The sequence below is a fragment of the Rhinoraja longicauda genome, chromosome 35 (genome assembly GCF_053455715.1).
Source record: "Rhinoraja longicauda isolate Sanriku21f chromosome 35, sRhiLon1.1, whole genome shotgun sequence".
In the NCBI taxonomy this organism is placed as follows: domain Eukaryota; kingdom Metazoa; phylum Chordata; class Chondrichthyes; order Rajiformes; family Arhynchobatidae; genus Rhinoraja; species Rhinoraja longicauda.
Genome location: NC_135987.1, coordinates 15,149,981 through 15,170,494, shown reverse-complemented (window position 1 = coordinate 15,170,494; position 20,514 = coordinate 15,149,981). Strand labels below are relative to the sequence as shown.

The 20,514-nt window shown below is 45.8% G+C and overlaps 1 protein-coding gene across 1 annotated transcript in view; it reads left to right on the top strand.

Moving 5' to 3' along the window:
• Window positions 1–5,127: 5,127 nt before the first annotated feature.
• The window catches only part of LOC144609947 (protein transport protein Sec24B-like), a 50,971-nt gene continuing 35,584 nt past the window's right edge, over window positions 5,128–20,514 (top strand). Inside the window, 3 exon segments of the mRNA XM_078428352.1 lie at window positions 5,128–5,188; window positions 17,943–18,049; window positions 20,416–20,467. Coding sequence (XP_078284478.1) covers window positions 5,128–5,188; window positions 17,943–18,049; window positions 20,416–20,467 — 220 coding nt within the window.

Below are 20,514 nucleotides of genomic sequence, written 5' to 3'. Positions count from 1 at the left end.
GGATGACAAATAAAGCTATCTTGAATCTTGAATCTCTTGAAATGAAAGTGGCAATGCCTGCGGATTGTGCACAACAAAGAATTACAGTTACAGCATATAAATAAAGTTAATACAGAGAAGACAAAATTTAGTCCCTGGAGTTATAAAAGTTAACAGTCCTGATGGCCTGTGGGAAGAAAATCCGTCATATCCTCTCCGTTTTCACAGCGTGACAGCGGAGACGTTTGCCTGACCGTAGCATCTGGAACAGTCCGTTGCTGGGTGGCAGGGTCCCTCATAATCTTGCTTGCTCTCGATCTACACCTCCTGATGTATAGGTCCTGCAGGGGGGCGAGTGTAGTTCCCTTGGTGCGTTCTGCCGAACGCACTACTCTCTGCAGGGCCATCCTGTCCTGGGCAGAGCTGTTCCCAAACCAGACTGTAATGTTGCCGGACAGGATGCTCTCTACAGCCCCAGAGTAGAAGCAATGAAGGATCCTCAGAATAAAGAAATTCTGAATTTCCTCAGCTGTCTAAGGTGGTAAAGGCACTGCTTTGCCTTGCCCACCAGTGCGGCAATGTGCGTTGCCCATGTCAGATCCTCTTTGATGTGAACTCCCAAGTATTTAAAACTGCTCACCCTATCCACAGTAGACCCATTTATCTCCAGTGGTGTGTACGTCCTTGGATGTTTAGCCCTTCTAAAGTCCCCAATCAGCTCCTTAGTTTTAGTGACATTCAAGAGGAGGCTATTGTCCTGACACCAGAGTGCCAGATCAGCCACCTCCTCCCGGTAGGCCTTCTCATCGTTGTTGGAGATCAGGCCCACCACCACAGTGTCATCAGCAAGCTTGATGATGGAGTTTGGGCTGAACCTGGCCCCACAGTCATGTGTGTACAGGGAGTATAGTAGGGGGCTAAGGACGCAACCCTGGGGGGCTCCTGTGTTCAGGGTGAGGGGGTTAGAAGTATGTCTCCCCATCTTGACCACTTGGCGCCTGGCGGTGAGAATCACATTTATGGATCACGGTGCGGCTCGGCCGCTGGACTTAACAGTGCCCGGTGCAGCTCGGCTGCGGGGCCTAACATCGCCCGGTGCGGCTCGGCCGCGGGACTTTACATCGCCCGGTGCAGCTCGTCCGCGGGACTTTTCATCGCTGGTGCGGCTCGGCCGCGGGACTTAACATGGCCCGGTGCGGCTCGGCCACGGGACTTAGCTGCGCAAGGCTTGGTCGCGGGGCCTTTCATCGCCCGGCTCGGCCGCGAGACGTTTCAGCGCCCGGTGCGATTCGGCCACGGGGACTTCCATCCCCTTGCGGGGACTGTGCGGGTCGGTCTGGGACGAGCTGTCTGTCCGTGGGCGTGGGGAAGAGAGTGGAAGTTTTGTTGCCTCCATCACAGTGAGGGGGTGTTTGGAGTCACTGTGATGGACGTTTGTGTTGGGGTCATGTGTCTTGTGTTCTTTTTTTTTATGACTGCTATGTAGTTTCGTTCGGTACCTCGGTACCGAATGACAAATAAAGCTCTGTTATACTGTTATAGAATGAGCTTAAAATTTCACCAGCTGGATGTCGAGAAGAGAAGCTGTTAACGTCAGCTCCCAGCGTAAGCTCTATAACCCAGAGAAACAGAAAATAGGTGCAGGAGTAGGCCATTCGGCCCTTCGAGCCAGCGTCGCCATTCAATATGATCATGGCTGATCATCCAAAATCAGTACCCCGTTCCTGCTTTCTTCCCATATCCCTTGATTCTGTTTGCCCTAAGAGCTACATCCAACTCTCTCTTGAATCCATCCAATGAATTGGCCTCCACTGCCTTCTGTGGCAGAGAATTCCACAGATTCACAACTCTCTGGGTGAAAAAGTTTTTCCTCATCTCAGTCCTAAATGGCCTACCCCTTAGTCTTAAACTGTTACCCCTGGTTCTGGACTCCCCCAACATGGGGAACATTTTTTCCTGCATCTAGAATGTCCAATCCCTTAAGAATCTTATATGTTTCTATAAGATCCCCTCTCATCCTTCTAAATTCCAGTGAATACAAGCCTAGTTGATCCATTCTTTAAAAGAAACCCATAAGGGTTTGAACCCACAACCTTCTGGTCTGGAGGGAAACGTATTAACCCGCTGAGCTACTTGCCATGGCAACTGACACCATTCCTTTCCCTGGCATCTCAAAACTGAGTCAGACTGTCCTGTCCTAAACGGTTCCAAGTTGAGTTTCGGTTCTCAGGCATCTGAAATACCACCCAATTTTCATCTAAATAATATGCCTCTCGGGCACTGGGCCTGAACTCTTTGGAGTTTAGAAGGATGAGGGGGGACGTCATTGAAACTTACCGAATAGTGAAAGGCCTGGATAGAGTGGATGTGGATAGGATGTTTCCACTGGTGAGAGTGTCCAGGACCAGAGGCCATAGCCTCAGAATAAAAGGACGTACCTTTAGAAAGAAAGTGAGGAAGAATTTCTTTAGTCAGAGGCTGGTGAATCTATGGAATTCATTATGAGGCCAAGTCAATGGATATTTTTAAGACGGAGATTGATAGATTTTATTGGTTTCCAGGTTTCTCATCAGCCTGCCAGAGTGGGTGCCATGGTGCTTTTGCCAGGGTCATTCAGCTTTATATTAGAACGTAAAAGAGTACAACACAGGAACAGGCCCTTCGGCCCACAATGTCCGTGTTGAACATAATGCCGTGCCCTTGTCCTGTGCCTGTTCATGATTTATTTCCCTCCATTTTCTGCATATGCATGTGTCTACCCAAAAGCTTAAATGTCACTATTATATCTGTCGCCACCACCACACCTGGCAGTGCATTCCGGGCACCCAACACTCTCAGTGTACATCTTGCCCTGTAATCTCCTTTAAACTTTGCCCTTCTTCCTTAAAGCTATGCCATTTGACATTTCCATCTATGGCTCACCCTCAAAAATCATCAGTAAACTTCAATACATTCAAAACTCCGCTGCCCGTCTACTCACCCACTCCCCGATCCGTGACCATATCACCCCCGTCCTTTACAAACTCCACTGGCTCCCCATCCCCCAGAGAATCCAATACAAAATCCTCCTCATGACCTACAAAGCCCTCCATAACCTGGCCCCATCCTACCTGACTGACCTCCTCCACAGGCACACTCCCACCTGCACCCTCCGCTCTGCTGCTGCCAATCTCCTGATCCCCCCCCCCATCCGGACCAAACTCAGATCCTGGGGGGACAGGGCTTTCTCCATCGCTGCTCCCACCCTCTGGAACTCACTACCCCAAACCGTCAGAGACTCCTCCTCACTCACCACATTCAAAACATCACTGAAGTCTCACCTCTTCAGCACTGCCTTCAACCACTGACCGTCACCTCACCTTCTGTCTCCTTTCTCTGTTCGTTTACTTATTTATCTATTTATTCACTTCTCTATGTTCTAGAAATCCCTGTAAAGCGTCTTTGAGTGTTTGAAAAGCGCTATATAAATGTAATGCATTATTATTATTATTATTATAATAGGGAATTCTGCAGCCGGTTAGGGAAATATTTATTTTGGAGGTTGAACAGTCCAGCAGTTTGTTTTCCTTTGTTCTGGAGCAAACCCTTATTTGTGCAAAATGCCAAATTATTGATGAGACTCGTTTTAGTCTGAATTCTTCCAATCTCTAATGAAAAGATCAGCCTGAATTTTTCCGTAGCTTTGGAGTTAAAACAAACTTGTCCAGGTCAGAAATTTATTCACATCCAATGGTCAAGAGAAGCCAATAGTTATTTTGTAGTCGGGTCATTTTAGAAGAAAATACTAATTTCATTGATGATTTTTTAAAGGTAATTTGGCCCAATTTATTTCATCCAGTTTTTTAATTTCCAAATGTCAGCTATCTTTTAGTTTCAGTCCTGAAAGTTATAACTTAATATGCTTGACAAAAGAAAATGTAATACCTATTTGATTTTCTGCCCACTGTTTTGGTCAATTGAAAACATCACCTTGCAGTATGTGAGAGTGTCGGAGTTTGATTATAATAAGAAGCAAGTGATGTGTAGGACGGAACTGCAGATACAGATAGACACAAAATGCTGGAGTAACTCAGCAGGACAGGCAGCATCTCTGGAGAGAAGGAATAGGTGATGTTTCTTCAGACTGGGTGTCAGGGGGAAGGGAAACGAGAGATATAGACAGAGATGTAGAGAGATGTAGACCATATGAATGAAAAATTTGCAAAAAAGTAACGATGATAAAGGAAACAGGCCATTGTTAGCTGTTTGCTAGGTGATGCTCGAAAATGATGCCAGGTTAAAATAAATAAGACTAGCAAGGTAACGGCACGGTGGCGCAGCGGTAGAATTGCTGCCTTACAGCGAATGCAGCGCCGGAGACTCAGGTTCGATCCTGACTACGGGTGCTGTACTGTACGGAGTTTGTACATTCTCCCCGTGACCTGCGTGGGTTTTCTCCGAGATCTTCGGTTTCCTCCCACACTCCAAAGACGTACAGGTTTGTAGGTTAATTGGCTGGGCAAATGTTAAAATTGTCCCTAATGGGTGTAGGATAGTGTTAATGTGCGGGGATCGCTGGGCGGCACGGACCCGGTGGGCCGAAGGGCCTGTTTCTGCGCTGTATCTCTAAACCTAAAAAAATCTAAAAATCTAAATCGAAATAAATGTAAGCCATGTAACACACATTTGTATTTTTGATGCAGGGGATAAGTATTTTAATGCTTGATGGATCAGAGGCACTTAAATCACAATGCAGGGTGTATCTCAAGATCAGACTATTTCAAACATCTTGCTGAATTCTCGTGGGTACAACAAATATCGGGAACGGAATTCATAGTTTTGTTCCTCTGCAGCACCGGGGATTGATTGTACAACAAAACGGTGTGGGTTCAACACCCCAGGCAAGGTCTGAGAATGAGTTCATCAGCACTTCCCTCGGGTGTAACATAAAGCCTTGGTGTCAACAAGGGGTAGGACTGCCATGCAGCCTTCATGGAGACTGACGGAGATTCCACACTGCCAATGAGTGCAAAATGCGTAATGTGCAGGCGGATGATGGGCAGGGTTACTAACACCATATGCCAGCAGCGTCAGTCACCTCTGCTAAATCTTACAGGTACGAAACTCTCGAACAAAGACAATGGATGTTGAAGAACGATGAGGATTACGATGCCTGTCTTTCCCAAGTCCAGTAAACAACTGAAGAGGAAAATTCACCCATTGCCCTCAGGTCAGTGCTTGCTCTTTACATGATTCCTGAGATATTCTGATCTGGTTACAATATGCAAGAGTAAGATCATTTACTTGTCATATGTATCAGATAGGAGCCGGAACAATGAAACTCTTACTTGCTGCAGCTTTACGGGAACATAAGACGGAACAATGGCAATAATTATCTGCTATTCTAAATAAACTAGACCATGATAGTGTAAAAAAAACAACGTTTATGTGCAAAATTTACTTAATGCAACACCACCACATTTACTTCAGTTTTTCTACACCTGTCAGACAATCTGTTCCAATAGATGTGATAACTTCTGCTCTGATCTGATTGGAATCAATAAAGACCTCAGTTGCAGATTGTGCCAGCATTGCTTGATTTAACATTCAAGAGTACGGTTCTTTTGATTTAACCCAAGCCATGTTGCTCCGGTATTATCATCTCACTGATTGTCACAGACCACCTGAAGAAGGGTCCTGACCTGAGACATTGTCTTTCCTTTCCGTCCGCAGATGCTGACTGACCCGCTGGGCTACTCCGCCACATTATGTTTCGTCTCTTTAACAGTCTTTTTACCTCCCGTGTATTCTGTGGTCTTTTTAGGCTTGTCCTTCCTTTATTGCCAATACATCTCAATCAATGTCAATAAAAAGGACCTATTGTCTGCTTATTGTCACTTTGCTGTTTGTGGAGTAAGAAAATAACTGCAGATGCTGGTACAAATCGAAGGTATTTATTTCACAAAATGCTGGAGCAACTCAGCAGGTCAGGCAGCATCTCAGGAGAGAAGGAATGGGTGACGTTTCGGGTGCTGTTTGTGGATGCTTGCTATGTTGCAAATTAGTTGTTGAGTTTCCTACGTTACAGCAGTGAATGAGATGGCATTGGCTCTGGAATTGAAAACAATCTGGAAAAGTGGTGTAGAAATGGAAGTCTTCATTCTGGTTGTGCGAATGGTCTGTGGTTGTTACAGGCCATGCCAAACAGATAAAATATTTGTTCGTGAAAGTCAAGGGAAGGTGTGTGAGGAGGATGGATGGGAACTCGGTTTCAAATCCCTGTCCTTCTCACAAGGGAGAAAGTGAAGTTCTGACCTGTCTTTGCCGTATTGCCAAGGACGGGACAAAGGCCTCACCCGTCCTCTCTGGATTCCTGCAGGAGACGAGAAGGAATCGTTTGTCTTTAATGTCACCCTGAAAGATACCTCTCATATTTTCTTATCGTGTCGATAGGGGAGAGGAATATCCTACACCTCTTTGTGAATGAACATATCTGATCCTTTCAGGAATGAATGGTGCTCGGAAACCATTAATTATGTATTTATGGATCTTGCATTACATTGCTTACGAGGAAGAATGCAGAAAAAAGGAACTGCAGATGCTGGTTTACAAAAATGCTGGAGTAACTCAGCGGATCAGGCAGGAATATCGACATGATTTCCTATTGTATAATGACGGGGAGTGTACCTCACAATCCTTTGCTCTCGTGGCCACTGTTTATTCTCATCTCCATTGTGGACGCAGCCCAGACCATCACATAAACCAACCTTCCTTCCATTGACTCCATTTATACCTCACTCTGCCTCGGCAAGGCCAGCAACATAATCAAGGACGAGTCGCACCCTGGCCACTCCCTCTTCTCCCCTCTCCCCTTTGGCAAAAGGTCTAGAAGTGTGAAAACGCACACCTCCAGATTCAGCGACAGTTTCTTCCCAGCTGCTATCAGGCAACTGAATCATCCTACCACAACCAGAGAGCAGTGCTGAACTACCATCATCCTCATTGGTGACCCTCAAACTATATTTGATCAGATTTTACTGGCTTTACTTTGCACTCAACGTTATTCCCTGATCATGTATCTATACACTGTAAATGGGTCGATTGTAATCATGTATTATCTTTCCGCTGACTGGTTAGCACGCAACAAAAGCTTTTCACTGTACCTCGGTACATGTGACAATGAACTAAACTGAACTATCCGGCAACGTCATAGAGCTTCCATTTGGTGGGGAAAGTGCCGAGCGCGGAGTAAACAGCAGTTCACTCTGTGAATGGTCCTTGCAAGATCAGCAGTCAGAGAGACTCCCAGAGCTGGGACACTTCTGTTGTGACGTTTAATTCAATTCTGCCACGTCAGATCAACAGAGTGTGATGTGGCAAGGATGATGGTAGTTAACGTAACATTTGGCACCTGTGTGCACCATACACAAAGCTTCATATCTTTGCAATTCTGAGTATTTAAAGCCATAGTTCTCTTGGTTATCTGAAGGAAATTATAAACTGCATTTCTTATAGCTGTTTTTCTTTTGCGTAAGAACAGGGGGAGGGGGGGGCGGGTGGGGGTTCGATAGCAATTCCACCTTGGGTGCAAGTAAAAACAGTGCAGCCATTTATAATAAATGAACAGCAAAAATAAAAACAACAAGTATTGGAATCTGAAACAATTAATGCTTCAGGCCAGAGAACATTTGAAGGGTGTTTGGGCTGAAATGTTAACTCTGTTTTTTTTTTCCACAGATGCTCCCTGGCCTGTTGAGTTTTTCCAGCATGTTCTGTTTTTATTTCAGGCCTCTATACAGTATTGGTGTAAAGGGCCCGTCCCAGTTATGTGATCCGCTACGATTCATTGAAGACTCCTCACGATCACGCCCGCGACACCCCGGCCAATGTTCGGCGACAGCCTAGTCGCCTCTACCACCATGCCCGGCAGCAAGCTCCAGGCATTCACCACCCTCTGTGTAAAAAGACTTCTCCTGCACATCTCCTTTAAAATTTAAATTCCTCACACCTTAAAGCTATGCCCTCTACTAATTTGATTTCTCCATCCTGGGATGAAGGCTGACTGTTTACATTACTTATCCCTCTCATCATTTTATAAGATAAGGGGATATTTGCCAGTCTCCTCCATCACAGGAACAACAGTGTGGGAGGTCAACCTAAGTCCAACAAAGCTGCTTAGATACTGATTAATACAAACCTAGTAGGAGATGTACTGAATGCCACAGTAGTTCAGGCAGTGTGCCTTTCTGCACAGTAGTATGGGAGGGCTTTTAGCGATAGAATACATTTTCGCAACTCACGATCAATACCATTGGAAATCTCTTAACATCAAAGTACTTCCTACAAAGTAATGCAATTCAGCAGAATTTTGCAAAGTGGACGGGACGTTGTGTGACCTAGGCTATCCGGGGAATGACTGATACCTCCGATATACCTCATTTTGATACCATTGCTCTTTTAATGAAGACCCCTCAGGATTAATGCACAATATTACGTGACCAGACCGTAATCCAATGACTGATGTATTAGTTTGCTTGGTAATATCTAATAATGCCATGGGTTGATGTTCAATCAAGATCAAGTTGGTCTCTAAAGTACCAGAGGGGGTTTAATTATAAATGGGAACACCCACAAGTCAAGAAAGACACAAAGAGTAACTTAGTGGGTCAGGCAACATCTCTGGAGAACACGGATAAGCAATGTTTTGGGTTGGGACCATGCCTCTCTCTGAACCCACAAGTCAGTTTAGGTTAGTGTAGTAAGTTCACATTTTAAGTTGCATTTATGTGGACAGTTCAGCTTGAGCACAACATTGTAGACTGAAACTCCACTGCACAACTGAGAGATTGCTCGGAAAAATACAAAGCGTGGAAGGACTCAGCAAGTCAGGCAGCATCTGTGGAGGGAATAGACAGGTGACATTTGGGGACGAGTCTGAAGAAGGGTCCCAACCCGAAAAATCGCCTTTCCATCCACCTCACTGTTGCTGCCTGACCTGCTGAGTTCCTCACACACTTTGTGTTATGCTCAAAATTCCAGTATCTGCCAACTTTTGTGTCTCCACTGAGGGATCGTTGCTTGGTCACAGGTGCATCTTTCAAAAATGACATTAAACCAGGTTTAATGGAACAGAAGCTATTTCATGGCAGCTGGCCAGATTAGGGTGATAATGGTTTCAAAATACTTCACAATTACAAATCCTTACACAGCTCCATTTTACTCTAGTTTTGTAATCTCTTCTGGCCTCCTTAGTCAGCTCAGATAATAAGCTCCTCCGAATCTGATTGAATAATCCTCTCCTCTCCTTCACTGCTCTGCCTTGCTTAGAGGGTGAGGATGAGGGTGGGTGAGCTCTGAATCTGGGCACTCTTCTGAAATTGCTCAGATTTGTTGCGTCTCTCCCTTTTTCCCAAAGTTGGACAAAACCAGATGTTTGCCCGAGCCCTCAACAACCTCCCCGTGGGAATTGAATACATAATTTGGACTGGCCCTCGGTGCAGTACCTAGGATGTACAATATTGTAAGCTGAAATGATAAATCAAACCAGTCTACTCAGGAGGAAGCAAAATATCCCATGCTACTCGTTCAAAGAGGAATAGGCGCATTCTCCCTGGTGTGCTGGCTAATATGATTCCTCAGTCAATGTGGACTTTGTGGTCATCATCACCTGCTGTTCATGTAATATAAGAAAATAACTGCAGATGCTGGTACAAATCGAAGGTATTTATTCACAAAATGCTGGAGTAACTCAGCAGGTCATGCAGCATCTCAGGCGAGAAGGAATGGGTGACCTTTCGGGTCGAGACCCTTCTTCAGACTTCAGGGTCTCGACCCGAAACGTCACCCATTCCTTCTCTCCTGAGATGCTGCCTGACTTGCTGAGTTACTCCAGCATTTTGTGAATAAATGCTGCTCACTGAGTTTCATATCTTTCATTCTTTTGTTCTTTGTACCTCCTCTTACCTCCAGTCTCCCTCCCCTCTGACAATAGACAATAGACAATAGGTGCAGGAGTAGGCCATTCGGCCCTTCGAGCCAGCACCGCCATTCAATGTGATCATGGCTGATCACTCTCAATCAGTACCCCGTTCCTGCCTTCTCTCCATACCCCCTGACTCCGCTATCCTTAAGAGCTCTATCTAGCTCTCTCTTGAATGTATTCAGAGAATTGGCCTCCACTGCCCTCTGAGGCAGAGAATTCCACAGATTCACAACTCTCTGACTAAAAAAGTTTTTCCTCATCTCCGTTCTAAATGGCCTACCCCTTATTCTTAAACTGTGGCCCCTGGTTCTGGACTCCCCCAACATTGGGAACATGTTTCCTGCCTCTAACATGTCCAACCCCTTAATAATCTTATACGTTTCGATAAGATCCCCTCTCATCCTTCTAAATTCCAGTCTGAAGAAGGGTCTCAACCTGAAACATCGCCTATTCCTTTTCTCCAGAGATGCTGCCTGTCCCGCTGAGTTACTCCAGCATTTTGTGTCTGGCTTCTCTGTGAACTGGTGACTGCAGTTTCTTCCTACACATCGGAATAGAAACCTGTTAGCTAGGAACCGTACAGCTGGAGATACGATGACAAGGGAACAGTTAAACATGGAGCAGTTTGTTTATTGGTTGGCTCTAATGAACGTTGCTATGGCGACAGATTGGCACACAATCCATTGAGGAGATTTATGGAAGAAGAGATTACAACATATTGCAGGCTGAACTAGGTTAACTGGTCATGTCAAGAATAAAAGTATCCTTTGAATAGGTAAGTTGGTTCAGATAAAATATTGTTTCTTGCAGAGAATGAAACGCAAACAACAATCCCTTGGCGGAAAGTGGACCTCAGATGTACTTGACCTTGGCAGATAGTTAACGACTACCTGCTGGACTAGGTGTTCAATCCAGTGTGTGGTAGCAATCTGTAATCTCCTGCATCATCAAGTTCTCTGTGCGCCACAACTTTGGCCTCTTAAGCTTTCTTGACTTTTACTTGCCTCACCTTTAGTGACTGCTCCTTTAACAACTATGGCTTTGATTTCGTAGGAAAATAACTGCAGATGCTGGTTCAAATCGAAGGTATCACAAAATGCTGGATTAACTCAGCAGGTCAGGCAGCATCTAGGAGAGAGGAAATGGGTGACGTTTCGGGTCGAGACCCTTCTTCACCCTGCATCAGTCTGAAGCAGGGTCTCGACCCGAAACGTCACCCATTCCCTCTCTCCTAGATGCTGCCTGACCTGCTGAGTTACTCCAGCATTTTGTGATACCGATGGCTTTGATTTCTGTAATTTCCTTTCTAAGCCTCTAAACTTATTTTTTCCTAATTCAATATGCATCAGTAAACTTGTTATTTTAACCATGATCTTTCTCATTTGTCTTAATATTATTCTCATCCGGATGCTTGTTTGAGAAAAATGCTACATTCGTGTTTTTGTGTTGCTGTATTGCAGATACACTCAGTACATCAACTGCTTGGGTTACCTCTTAGGATGCTGTAATATACACTGCAATATACTTTAAAATATTTGAAGATGATTCTCTAAATATATACTACAGCTATGAATTACCAAATAACTGATCTTTTTTCTTCTCTTTTAGTGTCTCTAAGTATAAGAAAATAACTGCAGATGCTGGTACAAATCGAAGGTATTTATTCACAAAATGCTGGAGTAACTCAGCAGGTCAGGCAGCATCTCAGGAGAGAAGGAATGGGTGACGTTTCGGGTCGAGACCCTTCTTCAGACTGAGTGTCTCTAAGTGATCGCAGGACACAGATTTTCAGTTAGTTTAATGATTTTTCAGAGGCTATAGTGAGACTGGATTGAGTGAGTGAGTTTCATCAGAACAATGAAAAATATTTCAATGGAAGCAGGAACTTTCACATCCTCCAGATGCCATAAAGTAACATAGAACTTTGGATTGACACGTTAAGCTGGAGTAACTCAGCGGGTCAGACAGCATCTCTGGAGAAAAGGAATAGGTGATGTTTCGGGTCGAGACCCTTCTTCAGACTGAGAGGCAAGGGAAAGGGAAAGGAGAGATATAGACGGTGATATAGAGAGATATAGAACAAATGAATGAAAGATATACAAAAATATAACGATGATAAAAGGAAACAGGCCATTTTTGGAAACAGACCAACTTTGGAAGTACATTTGAAGTGTCGTTACTAGTAAGTCTAGAAAATATTGCAACTATTTAGATAAAGGGACTTCCCAAACACAGCAATCTGATAATACCCAAATAATCTGCTTTACTGATGTTGATTGAGGGATAAGTATTGGGCAGGCCTCATGGGGAGAAGAGAACTCCACTACCTTTCTTAGAAATAGTGCTCTCGGATCTTTTGTTCACTTGGGAAAGTAGAGAAGGCACCATCTCATCTGAAAAGCAGCACCTCCAGCATGCAGCATACCCTCAGAACCGCACTAATGTTAGCAGTCTAAATTTCCATGCTGCAAATTCTGGGATGGTATTGGAATCCACAATCTACTGGCTCAGAGTAAAGAGTGATACCAAGAACCAAGGCTGGCGCCACGGATGTCGTCTACCTGTACGGTAATGGAAATAAGTAATCCAGAAAAGGCACAATGTACTGGAATAGCTCCGGGTCAGGCAGCATCCATGGAGAAGATGAATGGGTACCGTTTTGAGTCAGCACCCTTCCTCAGACTGATTGCTGGAATGGGGAAAAGGACAATGCAAGGCAAATCATAGGAAGAGTGGAGGGGAAGGACAAAACATGGCAGGTCATAGTGAACACAGACAAGGGGGGGGGGGGGCTTTGATAGGCAGATCGTTGGACAAAGGACAGAGATGAAAAGACAAAAAGTATGAGAGAAAAGGATTAGAGAGTTGCGAATTATGAATCTAGAAGATTGATGAGATGCGAATTGTGAAGCTAGAAGATTGATGAGATGCGAATTGTGAATCTAGAAGATTGATGAGATGCGAATTGTGAAGCTAGAGGATTGATGAGATGCGAAATGTATAGGTGGAGGTGAAGGGGAGGGGAGTGATGGGTGTAAGGTTAGCCAGGGCTTTGGGTCGGAGGGGTTATGAGGGAAAAATGGGAGGGGGAGAATTCCATGTTCATACTATTCACAAAATGCTGGAGTAACTCAATTTGTACCAGCATCTGCAGTTATTTTCTTATATTGTACCAGCATCTGCAGTTATTTTCTTATACTCCATGTTCATACTGTTAGGTTGTAAGCTACCCAAGCGAAATATGAGGTCTGTGTTTGGCCTCATTCTTCCAGTTTGTGTTTGGCCTCATTCTGTCAATGAAGGAGGCCCAGGACAGAACGTCCACCATGGGAATGGGAAGGGGAGTTAAAATGGGTCGCAACGGAATTTCCCCCGCAAGCTTTGGCAGATCATATTCTTGGCGAATCCAGAATCTTATAGTATTAAGACTCAAGCCTGAGTATAGAGCTAAATAAATCTATTCAGGTACTAAAAATGTGAATTTGGCATCTTATCCAGCTTGGCCCAAGTAACATGGGATACATTTTGAGGAGTCCGTTTCGTTGTTTATTCAGAATGACCCTGATGTCCAACATAACATCCAGTGGTATCGCAAATGCTTCTTTGGTTCTGGTCCCACTACCCAAGAATGAGCTTGAACACATTTGATGATAACATTTTGAGGATAGTTTTGAATTTGCACAATGATCTGGAAAGGGTGACACTGATCGTAGTGGAAGGGAAGAACAGGTGTGGGACATAGGAACTGAATGATGCATTACTGTATCTTTTCTACAATTGCCCAAAGTTTAAAATAAAATGCCCAACCCATGCATTTTCTGAGAGCCCCAATATGCGGGGATCGCTTGCCGGTGCGGACTCGGTGGGCCGACTCGGTAGTCTCTAAACTAAACTAAACTAAACTCAAGGTCTGTACAGGCAACGGCCCATCTGCCTCTAGACTCATCTGTGCTGGTTGCTGCGCATGGAACTATTTTTGTAGCTATGCCAACAGGAGGCAAATGAGCAGATTATTGCAGTGAGAAAAGTGATACAATCTGCTGTTGATATGAATGATTGATGCTCTGCTCTGCTAATTAAAATTCAGCCATCTGTATGGTTTGGTCTGAGTTTGGAGTGTCTGTTTCATTTGCCATTTGCCTCTGAAATCAGAGCTATTATCAAACAGCGCAAACCAACAGGCAAGTGGGCAGGATGCAGAATGCTGCATACTGCATTTGAAACAGTTTAACTCTTTTTTTCTCCATCTCTTGGTCCTCTCTTATGTTGAAATAGATTTAAATATTATCACTTGTTTTTATTAGATATCGGAAGCATCAAGATATCTTGCATAAGTCAATCACACAAGTCAATTGACTTTTACATATCTGTCATAGTGAGGCCCAGCGCAAATTGGAGGAACAGCATCTCATATTTCGCTTGGGCAGTTTACACCCCAGCGGTATGAACATTGACTTCTCCAACTTCAGATAGTTCCTCTGTCTCTCTCTTTCCCCTCCCCTTCCCAGTTCTCCCACTGTCTTCCTGTCTCCTACTACATCCTATCTTTGTCCCGCCCCCTCCCGACATCAGTCTGAAGAAGGGTCTCGACCCGAAACATCACCCATTCCTTCTCTCCTGAGATGCTGCCTGACCCGCTGAGTTACTCCAGCATTTTGTGTCTACCTTCAATTTGAACCAGCATCTGCAGTTATTTCCCTTTACATATCTATAAGGGTCCATTAATTTCTCACCGTCTCTATCTCTATCTTATGCTCCACCCCACACAAGTTGGTCTTTGTTAAGTTTGTTTGGACTTTAGTTTATGACTCAGTAGCAAGTATGTTATCAACTAAACCAAACCTGGGCTCGGTTCTGTGACGGAACCCAGAGCATGTTTTTCAGGGAGGCGTGCGTTTTTGAAGATAAGCCTCTTCCAATCTGTTCAGATGGTCATAAAATGATCCATTTCTGCTGTTTGCAGAAGAGACCCCTTAACAGGGCAACATCTGTCCCACAACCAAAACCACCAAAACAAATTAGTTGTTCTCTTCTCGTTTGCAAGATCTAATTAGCTCACGTGTTTGTTTGCCAAACTACAGTGACATCTTCCAAAATAATTCACCAGCAGTGGATCAATTAGTTGGATGGGTGTGAGTTAAAAAGCCAGTCTAAAGACATGACTTTAAAAACGTGGCTACTTGGTTTGTGCTTCAAAGCAGTGCTGAGATGGGAGAAGGGGGTGCTGGGTGGGTGCTTGGTGGGGCAGTGGATCCTGTGCTGCCTTTTGGAGGACATGTTAAATTGTGGCCACATCTATTGAGATGTAGGTTACAATGAACATAGAAAACAGCACAGCACAGGAACAGGCCCTCCGGCTAGGGTTGCCAACTGTCCCGTATTAGCCGGGACATCCCGCATATTGAGCTAAATTGGTTTATCCCGTACGGGACCGTCCTTGTCCCGTATTTGGCCCGGAGGGCGTTGTAGGCCCGGAGGGCGTTGTAGGCCCGGAGGGCGTTGTAGGCCCGGAGGGCGTTGTAGGTCCGGACGGACACTGTAGGCCCGGGGGCCACTGTTGGCCCAGCCAGTGTAGGCTAACGGAGTATGTTCGGGGAGAGGGGCCGAGTGTGTTCGCCAACGGAGGTTGTAGCAACCCACCTCCCGGCCCGGGCGGCCGCCATTGGTGGAGCGGGAGCACGTGGCCGCTGACTGTGTGAGGTCACGTGGGGCGCGGGGCGGTGACGTCACCTTTTGTCCCTTATTTGCGAGTGAGACAGTTGGCAACCCTGCCTCCGGCCTACAATGTCTGTGCCGATAATGACTCTAAGTTAAACTAATCTCCTCTGCCTGCATGTGATACATATCCCTCCATTCCCTGCATATCCATGTGCTTATCTAAAATCCTCGTAAACACCACTATCGTATCTGCTTCCACCACCACCCTTGGCTGCGTGTTTCAGCACTCTCTGTGTAAAAAATAACTTGCCCCATTCACCTCCTTTAAACTTGGCCCCTCTCACCTTAAAGTTCTGTTCTCTAGTCTGAAATTTCCACCCTGGGCAAAACGTTCTGACTGTCCACCCGATCTATGCTTCTCATCAATTTATAAACTTCTATCAGGTCTCCCTTTAACTTCTCCATTAATTGTTCAGAATCCCAGACTTTTATTCATGTTTTTTGTGCACTCATCACAAATGTAGTTTGTCAATCACTTTTTTGCACAATGGAAATAAAGTAAACTTAAAGAGTAATTCTTTAGCTTGCAGAGAGCTTTGCAATACACCTTGGATTTTATAAATACCAGTTAATTCTTGTTAAATTGGTTGTATCACAAAATGCTGGAGTAACTCAGCAGGTCAGGCAGCATCTCAGGAGAGTAGAAAGAGTCTCTCCTGAGATGCTGCCTGACCTGCTGAGTTACGCCAGCATTTCGTGATACCTTCGATTTGTACCAGCATCTGCAGTTATTTTCCTACACTACCTGTTAAATTGCTCAGTCAGTCCCAGACTTCCAGCTCTCATCAGACTGCCAGATAGGGTTGCCAACTTTCTCACTCCCAAATAAGGGACAACAGGTGACGTCACCGCCCCACGTGACCTCACACAGTCAGCGGCCAGGTGCTCCCGCTCCACCAATGGCGGCCGCCCGGGCCGGGAGGCGGGTTACTATGTTAGGCGGCGCCCGGGCCTTCGGGCCTACACTGTGCGGGCCTACAGCGGCCCCCGGGCCTACAGTGTCTAGGCCTACAGTGCTCCCCGGGCCTAATACGGGACAAGGGCAGTCCCGTATGGGACAAACCAATTTAGCCCAATGTATGGGATGTCCTGGCTAATATGGGACTGTTGGCAACACTACTGCCAGACTCTCTATGGTCAGTCTCTCCCAGTCTCAGTTTTCAGTCTGGCTGCTCTCTGCTTGCTCCTGGAAGGGCTACCTATTTCTAGGCAGTCAGCTTATTCCCAGATAGCCTCCTTCCTCTAGACGAGCTGGTTGCTCCTGGACACTTCCTTACTCCCACTCTGGCAGCTCTCTGCGCTCCAACTTTTTAGTTTAGTATCGTTTAGAGATACAGCGTGGAAACAAGGCCCTTCCCCCCCACCCCCCTTCCGAGGCCATCCCGACCAGTAACATAAACTAGTCTCCCCACCCATAAACTAGTCTGCCCAAACATTAGGGACAAATTAAAATTTTACCAAAGCCAATTAACCAACAAACCTGCACATCTTAGGAATGTGGGAGGAAACCGAAGTACCCGGAGACAACCCACGTGGTCACAGGGAGAACGTACAAACTCCACACAGATAGCACCCGTAGTCAGGATTGAACCTGGGTCTCTGGCGGTGTAAGGCAGCAACTCTACCGCTGCCCCACTGCCTGACTTCCCCTGGCTCCAACTTTTCTCAGCCTGTTCTTGTTTTTTAGCGTCATTGATATAATTCACTATGGAAACAGGCCATTCAGCCCAACTAACCCATTCTGATCATGATGGCCCACCTCTACTAGTTTTACCTCCCTGCGTTTGGCCCATATCCCTCTAAACCCTGTGTAGGAAAGAACTGCAAGATGCTCGTTTAAATCGAAGATACTGGTTTAAAGACTGTTCTTCAGTCTGAAGAAGGGTCTCAACCCGAAACTTCACCCATTCCTTCTCTCCAGAGATGCTGCCTGGCCCGCTGAGTTACTCCAGCGTTTTGTGTCTACCTTCCCTCTAAACCTTGCCTATCCATGCACCTATTTTTACTTTATTTTATTCTCGTACAGATGCTAACCGAAGTCATGGCCATGTTCACTGGTATTTAATTCAACAACACACGCATTGTAAAATCGATCAATTGCATTTTGCATATTTCACCAAACTTGATGTTTTGGAATTTGCTGCAAATTCTCACCTTGTTCTTGATTCAGGGTAACGTGTTAACGTGTGTGTGTGTACGTCAGACTGGGCTGACTAAATTGTTCAGCACACACATTCCATGTCATACAGGGAGGGGGCTGAACCTGTTTGTGTTTTCCTTTCAGCTCAGCATTCTAATGGGGCCATTGGATTCCAGTCACACACCCACCCAGGTCAAAGTGTGCAGAACAAGTCACTCTGGACAACGGGTTTGGGGAGTTCAGCAACTCAGGTACATCATGTCCAAATATCCCTCAGATCTGCCTCAGAGGAGTACAGGGTGACACAGCGGTGGAGTTGCTGCCTTACAGTGCCAGAGACCCAGCGTTACCTGCTGCACCACCATGCCAGTGCTGCAAATAAAGCAGTGGGTGGGGAAATCTGAACTAATAATTGAAAACAAGAAATGCCTAGTAGGTCTGACACCGTCCAGTGACATTGCAGGCTGATGGCCTTTCATCTGCATTGAACCTGCTGATGCACAGTTCAGCAATTGTGCATTAATGATGGAGGGTGTGGGCGTGATGCTGAGCGTCAAAGAAACATATCTCTATTTCCATCTTCCTTTCCTCCCACTTATAGCCACTGATGTGCCTGAGGTGTCTAATAATATTCTCTGTAGATGAGCCCCTCCACTTCCCTCTCCATCCAATCAGTGTGATGATCACAGGGGCTGTCTCAGCTTAGCTTATCTTTTAGCGGTAGTCAACTCTGAACAGTTGTTTTTCTTACCTACTCCAAGCTATTTATGAATAATGGTAGGGCCCTAACTGCTGCCTTAGTTGAGATTGAATGTGGCACTTTGGGAGAGCTTAATGGTCAGAACTCTCTCCCGTTAATACTCTCCAGAAACTTGTACAGAGTTCAGTTCAGTTTAGTTTATTGTCCACTGGAAAGCTTTTGTTGCATGCTGATCAGTCGGCAGCAAGGCAAAACATGATTACTATCGAGCCATTTGCAATGTATAGATCCAAAGGTTCCAAAGGTTTCAAAGGTCTTTTATTGTCACATGTACCAATTAAGATACACTGATATGCGAATTACCATACAGTCATATGAAAACTAAAGCAACAAGACACACAACTACAAAAAAGTTAACATAAACATCCACCACAGCGAATTCCCCACATTCCTCACTGTGATGGAAAGCAAAAAAGTCCAAACTTCTTCCTCTTTATTCTCCCGTGGTCGGGCAGTCGAACCATCCGTCTAGGCGATCAAAGCTCCCGCGTCGGGGCGGTCGAAGCTCCAGCGGCTTGGAGTTCCCGAAGTCGGTCTCTGACCAGAGACCGCGGGCTCCATGATGTTACGTCCGCAAGCACCCACGGTTGGAGCACCGAGGTCGGCCCCTGGCAGAGGGTTCGCGAGCTCCATGATGTTAAAGTCCCGCAGGCTCCCCATGGTGGAGCTCCGAGGTCGAGCCCTGGCAGAGGGATCGCGGGCTCCGTGATGTTAAAGTCCCGCAGGCTCTCCACGGTGGAGCTCCGAGGTCGAGCCCTGGCAGAGGGATCGCGGGCTCCGCGATGTTAAGTCCGCAAGCACCCACGGTTGGAGCTCCGAGGTCGACCCCTGGCAGAGGGATCGCGGGCTCCGTGATGTTAAAGTCCCGTAGGCTCCCCACGGTGGAGCTCCGAGGTCGACCCCTGGCGGAGGGATCGCGGGCTCCGTGATGTTAAAGTCCCGTAGGCTCCCCACGGTGGAGCTCCCGAAATCGGTCTCCAGCAAAGGCCGCCAACTCCTCGACGTTAGGCCGCAGTGTGGACGGAGATACGATACGGAAAAAAATTGCATCTCCGTCAAGGTAAGAGATTAGAAACGTTTTCCCCAACACCTCTCTCCCCCCCCCCCCCCCCCCCCCCCCCCCACATAAACCAAGCTAAAGAACACTAAAAATACACATTTAACACATACAATTAAAACACAAAGGACAGTGTTGGCGAGGCAGCCATTGCTAGCGCCACCCGGTGGTTGATAAGGGAATAATGTTTGGTACAAGTTAAAGCCCGCAAAGTCCGATCAAGGATAGTCTGAGGGTCACCAATGAGGTAGATAGTAGTTTAGTTTAGCTTAATTTAGAAATACAACGCAGAATCAGGCCCTTCGGCCCACCGAGTCTGCGCCGACCAGCGATCCCCCGCACATTAACACTATCCAACACACTAGGGACAATTTTACAATTTTACATTCATACTAAACCAATTCGCCGACAAACCTGTACGTCTTTGGAGTGTGGGAGGAAACCAAAGATCTCGGAGAAAACCCCACGCGGGTCACGGAGAGAATGTTCAGACTCCATACAGACAGCACCTGTAGTCAGGATCGAACCCGGGGCTCTGGAGATGTAAGCACTGTAAGGCAGCAACTCTGCCGCTGCGCCACCGTGCCGCCCTAGTAGTTCAGCACCGCTGAAGAGAAGATGAGGGCATTGATGGACTTTGTGCACTTTCATGTTAACTGCTTTCATTGAATGTAAAAGATCTCATGGCACTAGTTCTAACAAGGGGGACTCCCCAATGCTGTGACCAATATCCATCTCTCAATCAACATTTCTAACTAAAATAATTTATTTGGTTATTTCAGCATTGTTGTTTGTGAAAGGTTGTTATCAAAATGTCTGCTGCATTTTTTATTTATATCTGTGATTTCAAAGGTACTTTACTGACTGCAGAGTGTTTTAAATTGTTCTAAAATGTGCAT